Source organism: Zonotrichia albicollis, chromosome 1, assembly GCF_047830755.1.
Source record: "Zonotrichia albicollis isolate bZonAlb1 chromosome 1, bZonAlb1.hap1, whole genome shotgun sequence".
Taxonomy (NCBI): domain Eukaryota; kingdom Metazoa; phylum Chordata; class Aves; order Passeriformes; family Passerellidae; genus Zonotrichia; species Zonotrichia albicollis.
Window position 1 is genome coordinate 28803097 of NC_133819.1, and position 23163 is coordinate 28826259.

At 34.5% G+C, this 23163-nt stretch overlaps 1 protein-coding gene across 9 annotated transcripts in view; it reads right to left on the reverse strand.

Annotated features, from left to right (window-relative positions):
• The window catches only part of DGKB (diacylglycerol kinase beta), a 389837-nt gene that overhangs the window by 178555 nt on the left and 188119 nt on the right, over positions 1 to 23163 (reverse strand). For all 9 annotated transcript variants that reach the window (XM_074536770.1, XM_026798569.2, XM_005480832.4 and 6 more), the window contains 4 exons: positions 22643 to 22717; positions 15102 to 15187; positions 12731 to 12820; positions 10074 to 10234 (listed from right to left, as the gene is read on the reverse strand). In XM_074536770.1, the coding sequence (XP_074392871.1) occupies positions 10074 to 10234; positions 12731 to 12820; positions 15102 to 15187; positions 22643 to 22717 (412 nt within the window). The remainder of the gene's footprint in view (positions 1 to 10073; positions 10235 to 12730; positions 12821 to 15101; positions 15188 to 22642; positions 22718 to 23163) is intronic.

The following is a 23163-nucleotide window of genomic DNA, read 5'->3' on the forward strand; positions in this document are numbered from 1 at the left end:
TCTTTAATGGCATGGCAAAGAGGTAAATGATGTTGTCAAGGAGAAGTTGGTAAAGCAACTAATTTACATAAACTTGATTACATCTATCAGGATTAACTCTCACATGAAAACAGAATGATTACAATTTAAATCTGAGCTATTTTTCACATGGTTCTACCTGTGTACACAGAGACATATGTCTTGCATCTTAGCCAGGTGAAGATATCAGGGTACACACAGCCCACCTTATGTTCTATACAGATTGCATATCTCATAAACCTTTCCCAGATTCAACTTAGTTCCATCAGCTAGCATCACATATCTTAAAAATCTTTGCCTTTTTAATTCAAGCCATTTCCTCAGTTCTTCTTCCTACTTTAAGCTATGAATTAGTCTTATGACCAAATTTAAAGTTTATTCACCTTACTCCTGACTTCAACATTAAGTCTTGTTGGCTTCTACCTTTCCTTGATACACTCCTGTCATCACTAACAAGCAGAATTACAAAATCTAGACAAGAACTAAAATTTCAATGTCATTTGAATAGATGCTTCTTAGTGTGTGTGAAAAAAATCCCACATCATATTTTCCTGACATTTCCCTTGACATTTCTTTTAAGAACAAGTAGGAATAACAGCATTAATAAGATGAACATACATCACAATTATATTATGATAATATGAACAAAATACTATAATGAACTCTTAATCATTACTTAGTATATTACAAATTTCATATGGAGAAAATAATAACTTACATATATAATGAATAATATTGTAGTAGCACTAATACAGTTATAAGTTAATTACACACTGTGTAGCTGATTTAGTTGCATTTAGCTAAGGAGCTGTTCCAAGCTCTCTGTAGATTAATTATGTCTGTAGGTATATACTCTCATTTATAACTGTCACTTGTAACCACAGCTGTTGATGAGGCTGCTCTGTAGACCCTTCCTTTGTGAAAACAAATGCATCACACTCCCAAAACAAAAAAGCAACAAAAAATCCCCAGCAAAATCCATGAACGAGACTCAAAATCTCCACTAGCTAGGGTACGCAATGACAGAACACCAGAGGAATGTAAGTTTCATTTTACTGCATTTCTTCCCAAAAAATATCTCTTGTAGTATCTCCTTAGTAAAGTTATGCCTCATTGCATTTTACTTAATAGCTAGCTTTCACAAATTTGACAGATGAAATTTAACATCTCAATTCTAGAAATTGTTCTATTTTACAAATCCCATATATTAAAGAGAAGGATATAGGGATATAGGCAACTGCCAAAGACTCTCCCTATGATTTTTCTCAAAGGTTTTACTAAGGAAACAAGTCACTTTCTAGGCCTTTGATTCCATGCTAGAAGAATAACTTTCTGACAGGAATGGGTGGTAAGTACTAGCAAGTGCATGAGATTCTCCTAATCTAAAACAAGAGACCCTTTCTTAGTTCAAAGTTTTCAGCCTAGTTGTCACCACATCATGAAAAGTTAAATGAATCTCAAATACCTAAAATGACAGAAGAAAAAACAATCTACATGGGAAACTAGAAGGGGAGGATGATAAGTCAAAGTTAGACACATTGTATACCTGTTTGACTCTTCCAGGTTCAATGGGAAACTGTAGAGAAGTAATTACATTTACTAGCAAAACATTGCTACTTCCTGTGATTCTCTCTGAAGCAAAGAATGGTGCATGTCAGCCAGATATCTTTGTAAGATAACACATTTAGTGTGGCCAGCATGGTCCTTCCATATTATGAGGACACAGCAGCTAAACCAATGACCAGTCATTTAGGTCACTTTAGGACAAGCATGTTTAGGACAGTTCATAGCAGGGGAACAGACCATATCCAGTTTGAATTAAGATTCCCAAACTACATGTTTTGCAGACAGAAGGGTCTCAGCATCAATTGCTACACTCCCACTGAGCAAAATTACTTGCTACTTTAAATATAGCCCACAGAACTGTATTTTCACTGAACCTGACAAAATCTACAGTGAATTCAGCACAAACCTAGGTATTCTTACTGCACTGTAACAGGAATCACACACACAAGTCTAAATAAACTTATTTGATATATGTAAATATTTTCAGAAAGTTACAGCATTTGCTGGCATAAAATTACACTTTAGCATTAAAATAAAAATAAATGAATGACCAAATAGGAAGAACAATTTCAATTATTTGAATTTCTTTACACTTATAAGAAATAAAACAAACGGTACCTCAGGCAATCATTCTTCTTTTGTAGTAGTAAGACTCATAACACAGTAGAGTAAGCTACAAAAAACTTTAGTTCTCTGCACAGAAGTACCTCCCATATCCCATGCAGTGCAGTACAACTCTCAGCTACATATACATTATAAATGGTAGAATAATATGATGGCAGGGATTTAGAAGGTAAAATAGATCCACCCTGGCAGAAAGAAACTACTTAACAGGAAACACTACCAGCAATGTTGCAGTAAGACTTAAGACTAAGATAAACTTAAGACTAATGTATCTCAGTTATGTAATGCACATTCTCCATGTCCAGGGAAATACTGCAGCACATTACTGAGAGGAAACCTGCAAAGAGCCTCCTATAGCTTCTTATTTTTGAATTATTCTACAGAGCCAGCTTTCCATGGCATGCAGTACAGGCTTTCTGTAATATGCAAAAACCAACCACCTGCAACAAAAAACCCTGCATCATCATATTTGCCATATATTATATCCAACAATTTCTGCAGAAGAATTTCAACATTTCAGCAATAAAGCTGAAAAGAGTAAAGAAGATTCAAACATGCAAGTAGAAAAACCTGTAAGAATAAATAATTTGCAAAAATTAGCAATGTGAGGAAATTAAACAAGATAATAGACTGAACTATCAATGATTCCAATACAGCAGCATTTCATATCTGGGATTAAAGTGTTCTGAACATACTCCTTCGGAATAAGAGCAGAGCTCTCCCCACAGATACAGCAAGTATTTTTATAGATTTGGCTACGTGACTGAAACTATGAGAAGCCCAGTATCAATATGGATCTTGTAATATTACATTTGAATTCGCACATGGATGAATTGTTCATTTTCTTAACCCTTTTTGCAGGAAAAAAAGTGTTTTGGATTACAAAGCAGTAATACTGTTTACTACGAAGTGTTCTTTCCCTCCTTGGCACAGAAATAATGCAATATATCACAGCATTCCATTAGCACATTCAAAGTTATGATTAGGACTCACAAAATCACTTAGGCATGTGTTTATGTTCATATTAGTTCAGCAAACCACTAAACATCATTTTTAGTTATGTATACCTAAAAATCCCACTTGAATAATTAATCACTTTACACCAAATGCCCAGAATTCAACATATGCATTTGTCCAGTCATATTAGTAAAAATGCAAAAAATGCTTAAAAAATTACCCAAGTATTTAACTGCTTCATTAGATCAGGAAAGTTTAAACACATACTTAAATGTCACATTGCATCAGTGTTAAGATGTGCATGCACTTAAATTCTGCATTGAATCAGCAAATGTCCTCAGGATATTTTCCTATGCAGAAAATAAATTTGTATTTACCACCATGAATAGCAAAATGCTAAGAGGTTTTAAAATTTCAAAATATGGGGCCAACATAAAACTTGAATTCATTCACAGCAGTAAATATTATATACAATAATAAACACTTTTTTTTGTAATAATAAATATACCATAAAATAACATAGATAACAAAATAATATAAAAAAAAAAATTATGTGATCCCCTGGTCAGTTAGAGGTGCCTGAGACTCTGATATTTGAGACTTAAAATTCTGGTAGTCAACATTTCTGTTGATGCTAATGAATGTCCTTTCTTGAGAAAACAAAAAATACAGCTTCTATGTAAGATATTTCTTACTTTTTTCCCCAGTCTTGCAAAAACAAAAAAAAGAAGGTATAATGGAAGTGTAGGCTGATGACTTAGACTATAGTGATGGGGAAGCAGACTCATAATAAGCTCAAATTTATGATTATGAGAATTAAGAAGTCATATTTTTCCCTACTGGCAGAATTAGAGGCTCTTAGTGACTGGTTAAGGTTGATGAATATTAAATCATGAGCCCCCAAATATCTATTTGATAGTGCATTTGGATAGTAACATACTAGGTGTCATAAAAGTCCACTTGTCTTTGTCATAGACCTTTACTACTTTATGATAATAATTCTTCAGAGAACACAACCTGATCGGAGTATTACTTACTAGTATTAATGAAATTTCCCCTCTATGTGATAATTGCTATTTTTTTACTAATCCAGCATATAATACTGCCTTGTTTCTCAAAGAACTTACAGAACATTTCCAGGCACATTCAACTATCATTACTGCCTTAACTTAAAACACTTGCAAAAAATATTTTTGCTGTAGATCATCCAAGTGAGAATATCGCCATATTGCAATGAAATCAATTACCACATGTTGTAAAGACTGAATGAAAGATTGAGGTGTTCTACTTCCCTAAGTCCTCTTTTAGCCATAAAAAATTTTACCTATTGATTTCAGAAAAGAGTAATTTAATTTTCTGAATTTCCATGTACAAGTTAATCAAATGGACAAAAACAACAGATGGAACAGGAATCTGGATATCCCAGTTCTCTTCCAGGTTACTGTCTTAATTGCTGTCCTAGAGCATTTTTTTCCCTCCAATATGTTCTTGTGTATGCATTTGCACACGTAGTCAACATTTCAGCTGAAGGGAAGCTGGAAGATTCTTATTTAAATCTTGTGTCAGTAAGTAGACAGATCAGATGTTTTCCATATCCTAAATACCTCGTGCAAATGAAATAATCTGAATAAGATCAGCTGTAGCTTTAAGCTTCCTAAGGAACTTGTTTCTGCTGAAAACGACTTTTTAGCGCATGTAGATGAAAGAGCATCAACAGCAAAGGTCCTAAGTAGGCTTACCCTAAAGCATGTATTCAGGTGATCAGTGGAGATAAGGGAGAAGCAATTCTGGATCTACAAAGAATGTAAGGCTCTAAGGGACTGCTGGTTTCCTAAAGGGTAGCAACCCTTGCAGTCCTCCTAGCCAGAACACCAGGCAATCACTTCAGTGTGAACAGAGACAATATGTATGTTCTTTACATGTGTAACATACCTACAACTTGGTCAAAAACAAAAGTTCAAAAATTTTAATGGAATCTGGCCCAAGAGGAGGAAAGTAGAGATGAATATCAGAGTTACCTAATCAGTAATTCATACAGAACACTTCAAGTTGAACACAAGGATACATGATTGCTAATATAATTCTTTTTGCTAGTATAACCTTTTCTGTCTTCTGTAAACACCAGTAAGTACCATATCATTTGGTTTATTCTTACACCTTGAATTTTACCCAAACACCAGTGAGAACTGCTTTCATTTTAGAACAGTATTCACTGTTTTAACAAAGGGAAGGCTGCACTGTGCCACACTTTATCTAGTATAATTTTCTTTAAAGTCTAGCTCAGTAATATTTCTTTATATAAAAACTTGTACTAAAAGACAATGCAGATGTTTTCAAGTTCAGTTTATGATGCTCCAACAGTCTACCTACAGAGCTGCAATGGACCTAGCAGCATATGCTCTGCAATACACTATGTAATTACAAAAATTCAAGTGATAGTTAAACAGCACTGATAACAATTTATCTCCTATTAACATCAGATAAATTTATGATTTATTCAAATGGTAAAAAAAAGAAAGAAAACAGAAAGAAAATGTTTACGGTTAAAGATCCTCAGTACTGATTCATGTTGACCTAATTATGGCTCCATAAAGTCTAAACTCTAAGCTAATTCAGTGGCAGAACAGTAAATTCAAAATTATGCTTGCTTTTGGAAAACCTACTTTAGGACTCACATCCTAACATCTATTCATAACTTCTTTCAGCATTATTACCCACAAAATGGAAAACAATAAAAAGAGCTATTAGTAACTAACAGGAAAGTCAATGGGAAATGGATGAGTTGTTTAGTTTAAAAATTGTTACCTTCTTTGATATAAGCCATTGTCTGAATCCAATAATTGTTTTTAATTAATATTTTCAAGTAGTTTACATAAAAATGTAAAAATTCAGGGTCCAGGTTCTCAGGTGACTATGATTATGCCTTTAGTTTGGCCTACAGCTATTTGCTCCAATCAAGGAGGAGCCTCTGAAAAACTCATCTATCTGTAAGAACAATAATTATTTATGGTGAGATATCAAACAGCAATGAGATGTTTTTTAAAAGAACTTCACCATAGATTTTGCATGATTTCATGTCTCTTGAATACCCACCTGGAAGAGAAAGCACAGAAAGATATTGTGCTCTCTCACACATTCCTACCCCTAAGTATGTAAGATGTTTTCTTCCCCCTTCCACGTGCTCCTTTCAACCAAGCATTTAGTGGAAACCAAGGTTTCTAATGTTTAATCAAAATTTAATGATGCATTTCTTCCTTTATCAAAACACCTATTTTGTCTCACTTTGAGACTATCATTTGAGAAGCACTAAAAACAAGCAATATAGCTTCCCTACATATTTGACATTCTTCACAAACTTCCCAATAAAAGATAAACAGCCTTGACAGTCACTCCCTTTTCAGTAACTAGTATCAACAATACAGCATTGCTTGACAACTAAGCTACTTATCCCCAAGTTTAAAAGAACTCTTTCTTCATACCTTAGTACTATGTAAAGTTCCTGGCCATGCCATTATGGAGTTTCCTAACAGCACACATGGAAGTCCTTCTCAAGGTAACAATGTTCTCACGTTGCTTTCCTGTTTTGGTTTTACGTGAGAGTTTGCCCCATTGTCTGTTGCTCACTCATCTTCCATGGCTGCTGCCCAGGTCTCAATCAGCACATGATTATTTCACCATCTTCCACGTTTATCTTGTTTTGTGTGTCCTTCAACTGAGTATATTTATTGTGAATAGAATATAGGCCCATCTATTTTATAATTAACAATGTGCATTTATGCTTTACTATGAGTGCATCACTGAAGAAAATGGCTCAATCTAGGCACAATCTGAGAGTAGACTTCAGAAAAATTGTCTGCAAAGATAGGATTTACTTTTTAGGGTATCATTATCCACTTTTTTCCTCTTGTTCTTAGAGTAATGCATAGAGTCATGAGTATATGGTGATTCAGTTTGAGGATAATTTTGTTTGCTTGTGTGTTATTTTGAGGCTATTTTGGTGGGGGTAATTTAAAGCATTGAACTGAAGAATTATTACTGATTTTGTGAAAATACTTCCCTGTTCTAAGACAGCATTAGATTAGTGAAGTGTTGGCATTTTGGTTTTTTTTTTTTTTTTGGTTTTTTACAGGCTTGAGATACAGATTAAAAAAAAATAGCTAGGGTAAAAGAAACCAGGTGTGTTACAAACATAGGTTTATCTGAAGCACCTGTCCACATATACCTGTTGAGCCACCATTCATGGTATGCAGCTGCACGCTTGAAGAAAGCAGCAAAAGTTAAACTGTTTTATCCATAGGAAAACGTTAACCATGACAAATAATATGTCCAATGAAATACTCTGTCAACACACACACACACACACATACACACGCACTCCCTCTGATTATAGGAACAGCAAGTTGGCAAAATGAAGTGACAAGACTGAAATTCCAGTACTGCAGCAACTGCAGAAATGCATTGCAAGCCCAAGAATACAGTCTGTGATAACAAAACCATACTGACATTACTGAACTCTGTCTTTGATGATCACTGGGATATCAACCTAGTGCATAAATGTACGACTATTAAAGCTGGTTGGGTAGATTATGGGGAAAATAACTTATTTTCTCTAAAGTACATCAGTAAGTGAACTTTCCACTGTTGGACAGTTGGCCAGATGTTTCCCATCTCTGTCATGCCTCCTCATTTGTCCTCTAATAATACCAGCTATGTTTGTCCAGCTCCCCAAAGCTGCGACTTTCCAAGGCAAGCTTTCATTTTCAGATTACCCTACTATATTTTTGAAGAGATTTTTTTGGTTTGGTTTTTCTTGCGGTGATGAAATCTTTGTTTTTTAGAGCAAATATGATTTGACTATAATGCACATTTTTCTTGGATATTTAGCTCGTATCAGTGACTCCAGTATTATTAGGAAGCAGATGGAACTTCTCTTCTGGTATCTTGCCATCCTGACAGAATGATGGATGTGAGCAATTGAAAAATCTTTATCTTATTCTACATTGCTCTTAGATGTTTTCTAGTTCCTGCTTTGAAACTGACACATGGCTTGGCGTCCGCTTTTTATGGTCCTTCCGTGCTTTATGTTTCCATCAGGTTTAACATTACCCACATTCATTCACAGCTGGTTACACATACATCTCTGTTTCTTACCTTTTTCTCTGTACTTGGACATAGTACAGTACATATCAGAGCTTTGAGATTGCCACAGGAAAGAAAGGGCTTTTTTGGCTTGAACATACTAATCAAACCTTTAATGTACACATGCTACTGTCTCCAGCATTCCTTTCAACTTAGTGTATCATTTTCCTTCCAAGAGGTAAATTGCTTTCAGACTGGTACCTATGATAAAACAACTAGATTTGTAGATAAGGAAACAGCAAGGGATGTTATGCTCAACTTCAGCAAAGTTTTGAACACTAACTACCCCAGCATTCTTGTATCTAGCTTATGGTCTTGATTGCTGGAGAGATATAAAAAAAAAAGAATGACTAGATAAGGTGATTAACAGGTAAGAGGGCATCTCCAGAGAGGTCTAATAGCAGACTACAACTACCTATGTATGAGGAGGTATTAAGAGGACAAAGACTCTTCACAGTGGCACGTATGACAGGAGGATGTGAGACAGATAATTTATGTTGAAATGAGAGATCCAGACAGGATGTAGGGGAAAAAAACCAAAAAAACCCAAACCATTTTCATCATAAGGACAGTCAAGTACCACAACAGGTTGCCCAAAGAGGCTGTACCATCCTTGGGGGCTTTTAAAATCTAAATGGATAATGCCCTGAGCAATATGATCTGCTCTCACAGCTGACCCTCTTTAGAACTAATGACATCCTGCAATCCTTTCCAACCTGAATTATGGCTCTAAAACATCAAGAGTTCCATGTCAAGCACAGTTTTATTCAGTTTTACTCTCCCATCCTTTCTATACACGCATTCAGATTGTTTGTTATTAAGCACAATTTCTGCCATACCATTAAAAAGTTCATACAGCAAGTTCCATTCATGTTGGATTAGAGATTGTGCTTAATATTTGGCAAGAATCTATGAGGCAATGTGCAATATGTTGTAGGTCACCATTAGTTTTCACAGTGCGTTGGAAAAACAGTAAAAATTAAAAGAGAGCGTAATTCAATCAAGTGTAGGTTTCAGCACGTAGGCAGGAAGAATCACCCAGGAAAAACCCAAATGAGGTATGAAGTAATGACTCTTCAGAATAGAATCAGAAATTCACAACAAATCACAAATCAAATATGAATAAAGAAATTCTGCTAATATTAAGAAGCGTAGATACTACATAGAAAACCACAGAGAAACACAATCACAGATGCAGTTCCTCAGACATGAAGAGCTGCTTAAAATCCTTTTCCTTCTAATTCATTCAAACTATGAATTTGAAGTGAACTTCACTTCCCTACAAGGCAGAACCAAGAAGATACCAAGAAGAGGCTTTCTTTTTTTGTATTATTGTTTTCTTATTTAAAACCGCCCTGAAGAAATAAAGAATGCAACAGTTCCTTTAAACAGTTACTTGACTATGTAAATGCTAATGGAAAATATTACTTAAGAGTTCTTATTAAGTGATTTGTTTTTCCTTTATGTTTTTATAGAACCTTCAAACTGACAATATAAATTTAGTATTATAGCTGCTCATAAACCATTACAAACAACACAAATATCTTCTTTATAAATGGGAAGGTAGAAGGTCCTGAAAAATAATTCAGGTTTGAATGTGAGCAAGTAAATTTATGCAAATTGCTGTCAGTCATCTATGTATTCATTTCACTAGCAAAACAACATTATAAATGATCTCTAGCCAACAGTTCTTCATTTGAAGGCATGTGATGCAAATATTTATTCAAAACAGAAAAAGAAAATCACTTAAGGATAAACATAAGTCTTACCACGCCAATAGAAAAGTAGTTATTGATGATGTTGTAAGGCACTGGGTCTCCCTTCTCATCTTTATCATTGGGTATTACTTCAAATTTCCACCTGTCCAGTAAAATCTCTGAGCTGTTCTCAATGTCTTTTAAGATCTTCATCAAATTCTCACCTTCATACCCTAGCAAAACATAAACCCAGTTATTTAATCAAGCATAATAAAGTTTTATTACTTTTTTTTTCTCTTTCTAGATGATTGAACAGTACTCTGAGCAACCTGATCTAATTGAAGATGCCCCTGCTCATTGCAGGGAGGGCTGGACTAGTTAACTAACCTTTCAAGATCTCTTCCAACCCACAATATTCTATGACTCTGTGACTGGAAAAATAAAAGCAATGCCTATAAGACCTTAAAAGCAGGATTCTGCTTGAAATGTTGACAATTTTCCAGCACTTGTCATTAAAAGAAGCACAAATACAAAGCTAATTAAGCATGTAAATTTAGAGTAATTCAACATATTTCAGTGGACATCAGATTTGTAATGAAGAAGACAATTAAATCTTCAAACTTTGCGAATCTCTTGAACTTTCCATAAAGCAAAGGTTGTACTTTGCAAAATGTTCTTGATGAGAAATTAATATTCAAATTCCTTTGATTTCAAAATTTCTGGAAAAGAGACATATTGCTGTTTTGCCTGACCAGACACTGAAAGGTTAAAAGCCAACCTTCTAATTTTCATTGATTGTTTCAATCTGGTTTGGCATAACAAATCCAGAATTTCAAATCCATATCTGATAACTTTATAAGCAAAAGTAACATTTTTGATTATCTCAACAACTTCTTCATGAGCCTCATCCTGCTTTGTAGAGAGAACTTACTCTTTGTTGCAAATAAGCGCTCACATGTAATTCACTAAACTGAGTAGAAAACTTGTTTATGCCCTCATGAGTAAACACAACACACACGTGTGCATGAAGAAAAACTGTGGGGGTTTTACTATATGACATTATCAAGTCTGAATATTATTCAAAACAAACAACTTAGTAATAAATAGCTAAGATCTGGGGATTCAGTACTTCTTCAAAGCAGAAAAAACAAGATTTCCTATTCAAGCAGCATGTACTGCTGGTGTTATTAACAGCTTTAGCAGGGCAAGCCACTCAAAGCCTTCTTGCTCAAAACCCATTGCTGATGTATTTGTTCATGGTTGCCTAGTACACTTTTGCTAGTTACTGCCAACCACCACATGACAGCAGCATGCACAATTCCATTTCTCTGCATCCTTGAGATCACTCACCAGCAATTTAGTTTCTGGAATCCCTGTCTCCTCTCCCATCTATGGAAATTCCAGAAAATCTGTACTATGGTATTGTTCACCACAAAACAACTTGGTGAAGAATGATGAAATACAGAATATTTCCCTATTGTTTTCTCTACTTTAGTCCAAATAGAATCACTTAAGTTACAGAACAAAAATAAAAGTGAAGGTAGGGACATGTCCCAGCTAATGTATTTAAATGTTCTCATGGTTGACCCTTCTTAGAACAGCAGACTGCACTAGTGACTTCCTATGACCTCTTCCAGTTATTCTATGGATCTATGAACAATTCAGGAAGTTAAGCAAGGCTGATTTGAATAGGTTTTGTCTCATTTGTTTTCGTTTTTTCCCCTAAGATTATGAGAATGTAAACAATCAACAGTTGTGACAGATAAAATAAAGGAGGTTTTCAAATGATTTGACAGAACATTATGGTTAACAAAGTGCTACAGCATGGAAACTACTGAGAATTTGCTAAAGACTATCTGGCAACAAGGCAGACATTTGGAAAGGAAACTGATGAGACAGAAGAAGTAAGATATCTGCAAAGGCTGAGAAGCTCCAAATAAAAGAATCAAGTTTCAAATGCAAAACATCTCAACTGAAACAACCAAGACCTGAAATAGACCTGGCTATGAGCCCATAAAGTGAGGTGTTTTCACCACAGACTGAATATTTTCTAAGATTTTCTTCCTTGTGTATCTTTCAAGTTATCCTGTAATATGGATTGAATGGAGTTTTTTGGAGGAGCTGAGAGTAAGTCTCCATACACCCAGGAAAGGATGCAAAGAATGTTAAAGGTTAGATTTTCTAAATATTCTTCTTTCAGCATTCTTTGCCTTCTCATTTTCTGGTAAATAGTACCACAGCACATTGTCTGGAATCCTCTGTAGGAAGACAGAAAGGGAGTGGATCAAAGGAACTAGTCCAAGGCTAAGACATGCTTTTCATTTAATATTTTTAAAGATTAAAAAAGATTAAACTACTCCTAATCCATTATTAGATATTTTCAGTAACCCTTTCAGAACAGTCCCAATTAAAAGCCATTTAAGACTGCTCCCTATACAAGGTATTGATCAAAGCAATAACTGGAATATGTATGGTAAAAAGCCAACCAAACAGCTATACACGATTCTTATTACACCTTGGAACATTTTTGGTGTCAGTAGAAGCTACAAACAAGGTATGAAGTGTGACTGCAACCTTTAATATCTTACATATGTATACAACAATTATAAACAGATCATTCCAAAAATAGTGAAAGTGATAATGGCTCTTTATGAAAACAATTGCAAATGTAAATGTTGATATAAAATTTTTTTAAAATTTTAATTCAATAAAGATTGCATTTTGATTACCTCCTCCCCATCTCAGACACCTTGCTAAATCATTGCCAGTCCCAAGAGGCAGGATAGCAACAGGAGGATGCTTAATCAAGTTCGCTTTCTCTGTGAATGAAGAAGGAAAAAACACAACTAAGGAACAAAAACGATCTAATTGCATGGTATTATATAACTGTGTTAGGTTTTGTTTCAGTGAAAGACTTGCTTTGTGTATGAAATCATGCTGCCTGCTCCGCAATGGGCATTTCACCAAGTCAGTCCATTTTGTAGTCCCTTCTCCACTGGATATTCAACCCTTAATCCTAATTTACTCATTTATTATCATAAGGATTTTGTAATCTTAATTGACTCCTTTGTTATCATTAGGACTTTGTAAAGCATAGATATGACAAACATTCATGAAAAATGATACTCAAGATCTTTCCAAGAGTGAATATGGTGTTCTTGCTCTAGTTCTCAGCTCTGCCATTCCCAGCTGTGAATACAGAAGAGTGATAGTTAAGGGCGTGAATGAGGTGAACCTTCTACTTTGTCACCTGGGTGACCAAATTTGTGTGAAACTGTGTATTCACCTGGATTTGTGTCTACACCTGAGCACCACCACCAAGAAGTCACTGGAACTAACGCAAGACCTTAGATAGGTTTGCCCACCAGGAATTTAACCTCCAAAGAGAGCACTGACCTGTATGATCAAGTCTTCAAGTAGCAATTTGCTATTTATTAAACAATGCTTTGAAATGAATGAATTTATAGCATCTTTTCAGTCTTTAATGGTATCTTTGTAGCATTGTAAGCCCAAGGATCTTTTCAAAATTGGATGAGAAAACCCTTGTCAAGAAACACAGCCTCTCTGAAAGCTGGAACATATATTTCAAATATATAATTTGTCAAATTTCCCATTTAATGTGAATGAATAGCATGTCTAGTTAAAAAGTTATATTTAATTAATCAGTTATTTTGTTTATAGAATTTTGCACAATTATCAGCAATAATCAGCAGGAGTTTATCTATACAATGGATGTAGCAAGGAAATCAATATTTATCAACATTTTAGAAAGATTTAATATTCACATAACCAGTTTAATGGAAATCTTTCATAGAATGTAATATTTAATAGAGTGATTAAAGAAAATTTTTTAAAGTTTCAAATTGATGAGAATTATTTTTTCCTTTAATTTATTTGTTCTTTCTTTTCATTTTTTTTAACTTTCTTTTTTTCTTGCTGTGCTCTCAGCTAAAGCTCTTTGTATATCAGGACATCAGGGAAGACCAAATTAGAAAGTGTTTAGAAACAGGTGTACCCTTACACTTTATATGCTAAAGTGTTTTTGCCCCCTAAAAAGCAGCACTGAATATATATTTTCTGCACCTATGAAAAAAGATGGTTCCTGGATTCTCGAAGTAATTTCTTAGTTCTATACCACAAAAAATGGTGCAGAACATAGTATATTACTGAAAGAGAAAATAAGTGCATGACATTTTAGACCTCATGAAAAAGCTGATGACACAATAAACAGCTGCAAAACTTTGTTGCTTCCAAGTTTAGGCAATGCACTTGATGTTTCTGTACATTAATTTATGACTCTGAAAGCTACTTGAGAGCTACTTGCAGTAGCTTGCATTTGGAAAAGACTTTTTTCCAACCAAGATTAGAAATATTCCTTTGCTTTCATTCCTTCATGACATCAAGTTTACTGTTCAGCGAACTTTTCTGGTCCCCCACAAAGCATATACTTTTAAACACTTCAGTTAAAAGTTAAGTCTTTTGACCTGTCTTGATCCACTTCCTAATTTTCACTGTAACACATGCACACTATTTTCCTCTGCAGCCTAACACCAACTAAATGATCATGTGATGTGGAAGACATCCTCCTTAATAATCTTTGAGAAGATTAAGTATATTAAGTCTGTAATAACTAGACTTGTGGGCCTTCCTTATGATTTTTAAAGAGGACTTTGCAGACAACTGACTGAAAGAACTCCAAAACTGAATTACCTCTCAATACATTATCTTCATTTTGGGATAACATAGTAAAAACAAAAATTTGGTAACCAAAAAAAGCAAGTGACCTAAATTAAAATTTCTTGAAATTAGCAAATTAGGTTTGATTCAGCTGGGGAATAGTCTTTAAGCTGAAATTGAAATAGATTAATTCAGTTTTCTTGCTTTCAGGAAAACCAGAAATGCTGAACTTGTCTAGAGATTTTAAATAACTTTCATTATTTGAGTACACTTAAAAATAATCATGTCCCAAACTAACACATTTAAAAAATTTAAATGAACAAGCTGTTGTTTGAAATAGCTGAATCCATGCATTGGTACATAAGGAAGACCATTAAATGAAGTCCATGAGGCAAGCAAAAGTGTGTGAAGGCTGTAGATTACCTATGCAATCCAAAATCCAGCCCACTGTTCCATCTCCACCACATGCTAGTACTCTGAACTCAGCAACATCTCGGAAAAAATTTAACCTAAAAAGAGTAAATGAAGATACCTAATTATGATCAATAAAATTGTGCATTATGTAAACATGTTATGGCTTAAGACATTTTGTTTAATAGAAAATAGCCAATGATCACTTAAAATAAAAGTAACTTTTGCTTATGTATTCATTTTTAGACAGATAAAATCCAACATTATTATTAATTATTCTCAGTATTATCTGAAAAATTTCAAACAAAATTACTGATTCAAGAGTTAATATGGTACACTAACACTAGAAAAAGTTTGGACCAGATGGTTGGGCCAATCTTTGTCTGACTTCCAATCTTGTTTGAAACTATTGTCAAAAAGCATTCTCTGTTCACTTAGTTGTAAATGTACTAGGTAGTCTCTCAAAACAGAAAAGTCTAAGTTGCCTAAATGTATTGGCCATAACATTTATTTGTGAAGTTCTTTCCATAAAGCTATATGAAAACTTCATACTTGTGGTAGAACACTGGTACATATTAAGCTGAACATTCAGTGGTTGGTGAAAACAACTTCGCCTCATGGTTTAATACAAAATGAGAAGGCATCAGATTGAAGATCTTCATTCCATCATCCTGAAAACTATATTTTAAAAGTGAAATATCTTTGGCAATATTTGCCTGGCTATTTCTGCTTCCATATCCATCAAGTGAGTACCACCACCTCCTCACCCATCTCCTTCAATAACAACGTTGCATAATGTTGGAAAGACAGGATATTTAAAACAACACTAAGGTTCAGTATTTTATATTGAAAGCATCACTTCATGACAGCTTTTGACACATGCTGAAATCAGTCCTTACACATAAACTGTCACTAGACAAAAAAGTTCCAGTAATTTTGTCATATTACTATATATGCATGTGTATGTTCATTCACATATATTATATTCATTACTGTTATAGATATATTAATGGATATTCTATATTCTAGTCACCAGAACTGATATACAGTTTACAATCTCTTAAAAAATGCACAACTAATATATTTTAAACAAATTCCTGAATACAAATAAATATAGACAATAGCTTGCAGGTGTTTAATTCCAACTGTTTCCCATACGAAATTGTAATGCTGCAGGGAGAATTAGTTTCTGTCCTTAGGAAGTTTTACAATTCTTTTGGACCTCTTGATAAAATCAAGAACACATGAAAAATTACAGAGTAAAAAAGCAAGAATGGGAGAAGGAAATGAAAAACACAGTACACAATAAAGTTATGTAATATGTAGAATAATAGAAAGGACAACTTCTTGTTTTATTAGTTTTTGACCAGAATTTCAATTTTAGCCAAGTTGCATAGAATTAAGTTCTTCACATGTCCCATCCCCTGTAATTTTCTTTGCTCAGAAGAGCTCTTAAGCAATTTCAAGTGCAAATATAATGCCTGAAGGATGCCTACTTGCCCTCTATTAAAGGCTGCCTTGCCCTTCTCACCCCTTTCATGTTCTACTTCACACATCTGCAGGAGAAGTGCTGTAGGATCTCCTGTGACCCAAAACGTCATGTGCAAATCTGACTGGGTTCACGTGGGGAACACATCTAGTAAGAGTATGTGCTGAAAGACCCTCTGCTGGGAGTCCCCTCCCAGGCACTGAGATGTGCCCTGGCCCACGGGTGTGCACGTCCATCCCTGCTCATGGCCTGGCACAAAAGAGACAAACACCTCCTGCCACCAGCATTCCCACTGCAAGCCAATGGGTTGGCAGAGAATCACCAGGTGTAATTACATTGCTGCCTACACTGAGAGTACTCCAGCTTAATTTAAAATCAAATTATAGCCCAGAGGTGATGGCAGGGTACTCACTGCTAAGTATTTAAGCATTTCCTCACAGAAAAGAAAGTCAGGAAAGAACCAACCAACCAAAACAGCACCAAAAGCACAGCGTTGATTTTAGCATTGCTCCAGACTGGGAAAATATAAACTTAAACCTCTTCTTCACCATATGGATATCAAACATCTTTTCGTTTTGACTGTATAGCTAATCTTCATCAAAAAAAGTGCAACTTTTAAAAAAGTGGGGGACTGAAAAATCTGGTGAAACCATATTGTCAAAAACATTTTCAATAAGCTGCATTTGTATTTGCCTTGGGGCTTTTTATATTCACAGACAGTGAATTTTCCAAGCAAAGTGTAGCACTAAATTCACATATCCTTTTCTTTTTCTAATCTTAAATATAAAAATTATACACAAATTATATAAAAATCTATCACACAAAATACATAAAAATAATGCATGTTACAGTGTATATTTGCATGTATAAATGCAGTGTATATAAATATACTATAGTAGATATAAATATTTATAAAATCAAATTGATTTATAAAATTAAATATAGTTATATAATTATATATGTAAATAAATCTTATTCATTGAATTAGAATGTGCAGCCTACATTAGGAGTTGGGAAGGGAACACAGTTTTCTATTTTATAAGATTTCATTCAGACTCATTAAGTGTTACAATTGTACAGCAATAATTTGACAGATTTCTTTAGAGATCTTAGAGAGAAAGTCAGTACTGCTTACCAAGAAAATTGTACTCAATTAGTGTTTTAATATCACCTGTTAATTTTTATCTATCATTTTGACGTGGTTTGAAAAGAGTTTTAAAAAAACTGCTGGAGAAGAACTTAGTAAAAGTGGTTTAAAGTGAAACTAAAAAAATTTGAAGTAATTGTAAAGATTTTGTGCAATGTCAGCCTAAGTTAAAAAAAAAAGAATAGAAAATTTCTTGGAAAAATTTGAAACACTGAGAGTGATCACCACCAGTCTAATTTTATTTTACTTTGCCAGAAACAAGGATTCAAAGGCAGTTACTAAGTTTCTGCTAATAAATCAGTAATTTCCACCTGAAAGTGGGCAACTGTTTCAGCTACGTATATTACTCTAATTCAGTTTTTCATAATCACCTCATCAAGTCCATAGGAGTGCAGGGGATCTATTAATGAATAAAATACCAATGCTAGAGAAAATCACTATTTGATTTTGAATCATGCAGTTAATTGATTTATGTACAGGTGGCAAACACATCCACATTCTTATAGAACTGTTCAGAGAAAAATATAAGGTATTTATTTTAATCTAATTAATTTAGTTTATTAGAGTAAAACTGAAGTTTTACTCACAGTAATGAAAAGACAAATTGCAGTATTTTCCAGTTAAGTTACCTGTACATGACTACTGCTCTTATACCCGGAAGCTGTGCACTATGCAGAACTTCAGCTACTCAGCCACACAAGGCAGCATAACAGCAATGCATGAAATCATTCACCAATCTTCACTCACAGTGGAAGCAAAATTTAAGACTGCCTACAGCCCAAAAAAATAATCCACTAGTGGATCTCAGCATAGGTCTCAGGTGCCAACACCACAGATGTCATAGAAGTAAAAATATTGTTCAACAGCTGCTTAAAATATATCCCTAAATTCAGGATTTACGTATCATATGTGAATTCTAAGTACCACTGGTTTGTGGTGTACAAAAATAATTTTATCATCAGATTACAACCAACCCACCATTGCTGGCTTTGCCAGTCTTTGGCAAAAATGTAATTCTTCCAAGAAAATATGGACCAGATCCAATATTTTGTTTGAAAGAAAATAACTATGCAGTTATTATCTTCTAAAAATATTCTTGGTGTATACACCTTCCTAGAATACTATGGATATTCCAAGGTCCAACAGCAAAGAAATGCTCAAGAAATCAATTCAAATATTTAAGGAAAATAGTGTAATTTTCAAAACAGACCTACTGCTTTGTGAAGGTTAAAAAACCCAGATGCTGTATATTCCCAATTGAATTAGAGTGTAAGTTGCAGAGATTCTGCTTTGGTGTCTTGGGCATCTTTTAAGTGGGCAGAATTTAAGATTTAGAAAGGCCAGTTGAAGCAAACTTGCAGCTAGAATTCAAAAAATAGATGCTCTCCAAATTAAATGCTTATAGAAGCTACAAAGAAATACAACTTTTGTGGATATAATTTCTATAATAGAGTATAAAAATACTATAAATTAGACATTTTAAATAATAGAACTTTAGGGAACAGAGGCCTTTTCAGAGGGACAAAGACTTTGTGAAACGCTGACCTCTCTACAGAGTCCTGCAGCTCTGTGGCTCGACTGCTATTCATCCTGCTATTATTTACCTCTCTGTGAGGTGAACAATAACTGAATTTCAGATTCTTCAAGATCATTAAATCCACAATAACAGTTGTTGTCAGAAGTAGAAGACTCCTATAGAGATGTAACAACCAAACAGGGAAACTCCTTTCATGGCAAAAAACACAGGTGCCAGGCACAAATTACACAATGCATCAGCCCAGCAATTTTCTCGTCACTGCGTTAACTGTGGCAGTCTGTAACTGTGGAGTACCTTTTATGCCTGTGTTCAGCTGCAGAGCTTACAAGGCTTTTCCAGCTCACCCATATCTCTCTACTGCCAATTAAAGAATGTCTAAACCATTAATTACTATACCCATGTTTATAGTGTGCTGCTGCCCTTTGGCTTAGAGCTTCTTGATTTTCAGGCCTCGCAGCAGGTCTCCATTGCTGGAAAGGAATCAGTGCAAGAGTCGCTGCCATGAGGTTTATTTGCATCATGTACATATTTTCATACAGACTATGTACATCATGTGTTTTGACATAAACTGCTCCAAAAACCCTAGCTCAGAGACAGGAAAAGAAGCTGCAAGAAATGTCATTGCTGCTGTTCCACCCCATCTATTATGAAAGTAGGCAACACATGTACTTCAGTAATTGTACATTGAGGTTGTGATACTAAAATTTGTTGTCATTTGCTCAAAATATTTTTCTGTTGTCCTGCTGTATGTCAGCATTCTATATAGAAACATATAGAATAAATGGTATTAAGAAAGGTGGGGCTTTTTTGAGGTTTTAGGGGGTTGTGTTTTGGTTTGGGGGTGTTTTTGTTGTTATTTTGAAGTTCTTTTTTCCAAAACATATCTCTGCAAGAACATGGTTATCCCACTCAAGAGGTAGAGGAATAGACATAGCAATTGAGTTGCTGACCATTAAAAAAAACCCAAACCAATTTCAGCACCCTTAAGATTTGCAATTTTCTTAGTCTCCTAGTTCTTTTTTCCCTCTCTCTGCCCATTGAAAAGGGAATACATAGATTTTTTAGAAATTTATGTACTCCCTCTAAAAATTAACTGGAAATAAAAATTCATGTCAGCCACAGATGTTTGGAACACAAGTTACAAAACTTGTGAATGTTATCTTCTTGCTTGATGATGGCAACCCATGAGAAAAATACCATCAGAAATTAAAAAGATTAATTTATGGGTTAAAGCAAACAGGTTGGCTCTAACAAAAAAAAAATTAAAAAGCAAATTCTTAACTAATACTGCAGATATTCTCTAGGTTAAGTCAACATGGCTGAAAATAGTAATGAAAGGGAAAAAAACCACATCTCAAAATAGTCTCAACTAAAATGTACCACAGTAACCATAAATGCTTTAAAATAAATATATATTATGCTTATCCCTTTCTACTAAATAACTTCCAGGGATGAACAAATACATTTCTGCTTTTCTCTGCACTGTACAGTACCCAAATCTGTTCCATTTTGACCTAAATTTCACATGTATTATGAGAAAATGAAATAAACGCAGAATTTGGATTGACAATCCAGTATAACTGGCATTATAGAGATGGATGAATGAGTGGACAGATGGATGAATGGGCAGGTTTTATTAGGCAACTCAGGCCTCACAGAAAACAAGTACTAAGTGAAACACCAGAGTTTATTCAACTTCTCACTTAAGGGCCAAATTATATGCAGCCTACAAAGTATTGCCAGGGGCAAGAAGTGATGGCAGGAGACAAACTGGAAATTTAGGATTATTCATTTCAGTGAAAGGAATTTAAGATATACCAAAACAAGCAGCGCCTGTTTGAAAATTAATTAGAATTTTCTTCAAAGTGATTCTGAGCTAAAACTACTTCGATTTCTAATAGAAAGTGGAATTGAAAACATTTTCTGAAAAACACTGTCCTGGTTCAAAAGACAAATGTTTGAATTGCTTCAGTGCTTGGTTTCAGCTTGAACTTAACACTGCCCTCTTGTGCCTCTGCCTTAAAATGCATTTTCCTTCACAGCATGATGAAAACTAAGTCACTAATGCACAGAAATGCAGCCAGAATTATTTTTTAATTTCGAAGAAAGAAGATGACTATGAACAAAAATATTTCATTTTTTGGTTTTTTTTAAATTCATCCTCCCAATTTCTAGCACAGCCTTTCTATTACACAGTATGTAAAACAATATTAGTTACTACTTTTGTCTCAGTTAATTCTTCCAGTCTACTTATTCTTTGAACTAAGAGTACTTTAAAAATACTATAAAAACAAATTTCATTCGAGTACTAAAAACAGCACTAGCATTCAGATATAAGACACATGCATGAAAGAAATCATGCATGTCATTATCTCCATTTTTTGGGCTGGTTTTGTACCATTCAGCAGGTTAACATTAGCTATACTGCAGTGCACGATATCTTAACTTCTGAAAGCATTGAGCCCAATATGCTTTCCACTTTCATCAATGTTGCTTTTCACTTTCATCAATGTTACATATGTGTAAAGGTCTAAACAAATAAAAAATCCAAGGATTTAAAAGAAAAGTATTCAAACAACAGTGTAAACAATGTCAGTGAACATATGCCTCCTTCTGAAACTCTTTTTTCACTGATGTAAAATTTCATGTATCAGTGACAAAAGTAAATTGCACCCATTACATACAAAATAACACACAGAGTAGATATTTAGTGCTGCTCTATCTAATTTTCTTCTACCAAAGCACCCACTGCTTAAAAAGGAGACAATATCAGGTGGCAAAGGTTGGTGTTTGATACACTGTAATTCTCCCCTCCTCACAGGAATGCAAATAAGGAGAATCACGGAGGAAGCACACTAAGCAAGGGACTGCAGTGCCAGCTGGTTCACAGAGCACTTTGGTCCACATTACAGGTCACTGCCAGCACAATCCAGTCGTTTTCCAGCCACTATATTTCCAAGATCATGTAACTGATAAGAAGCAGGCAGTCACCAATACATTCCAGACACCCATGCATGTGCACATGTGTGTTTATGTAAGTAAAAGAAATGGATGTCTTGCTGGTCAGTCTTCGAGGCTGCTGACATCTGCAACACAAGTAACCCCCAGAACTCAAGCGGCTGAAATGGCAGTTAAAGATGGAATCAGAATTAAGTTTATCCCACAGGTCTTATAGAATAGCACATGGTTTTCAGCAACACATCTGAGACATAGCTTTACTTGTAGAGGTAAACAAATAATACTTATACATTTCTGCAGCCATTCAGAGAACTGCAGTGTTGATACATTCCGAACATGCTATATGTACTTCAGTCTGTTCATTTGATTATACAGTATTTTATTAAATGAGTTCCTGGTAATAATATTAACTGTAGACTTACCCTGGCATAGGTCCATTTCCAGAAAGACTATAAACTTGACGAGGATTTAAAAGGTACTGAAATTTTCTATAAATTCTGAAGAGGTAAAAGAGACAAGGAGAAAATATTACATGTTTGGAATTTTTAAAAAATCTTTCGTATGAAAGAATTAAATAAATTAGAGCATACTACAATTATTTGAACTGCAGGATCTCGTTTATACAAAAAATCAAATACTTGAACACAGCAATTATAATTCATACATAGAGTGTATTGTGGTGTATAAAGTTGAGACAGAAGTACTACAAGCTATTTACATTCCAAATGCTGTGTGTAGACAGAAACAAAATACAATAAAAAGCTATAATTACACAACAAAAGGTGAATCAAAAAAGGATTTTGGAAAGCACATTGATTTGTATTAAAGTAACTCCATGGCAAAGGAGAGATTTCTTCCTGAAATTTATTGCAAACACAGAGCTACACATTTATTTAATTGCAAAAGCTAATTGGCTTTGCCACCCACCAAAAATGTCCACATA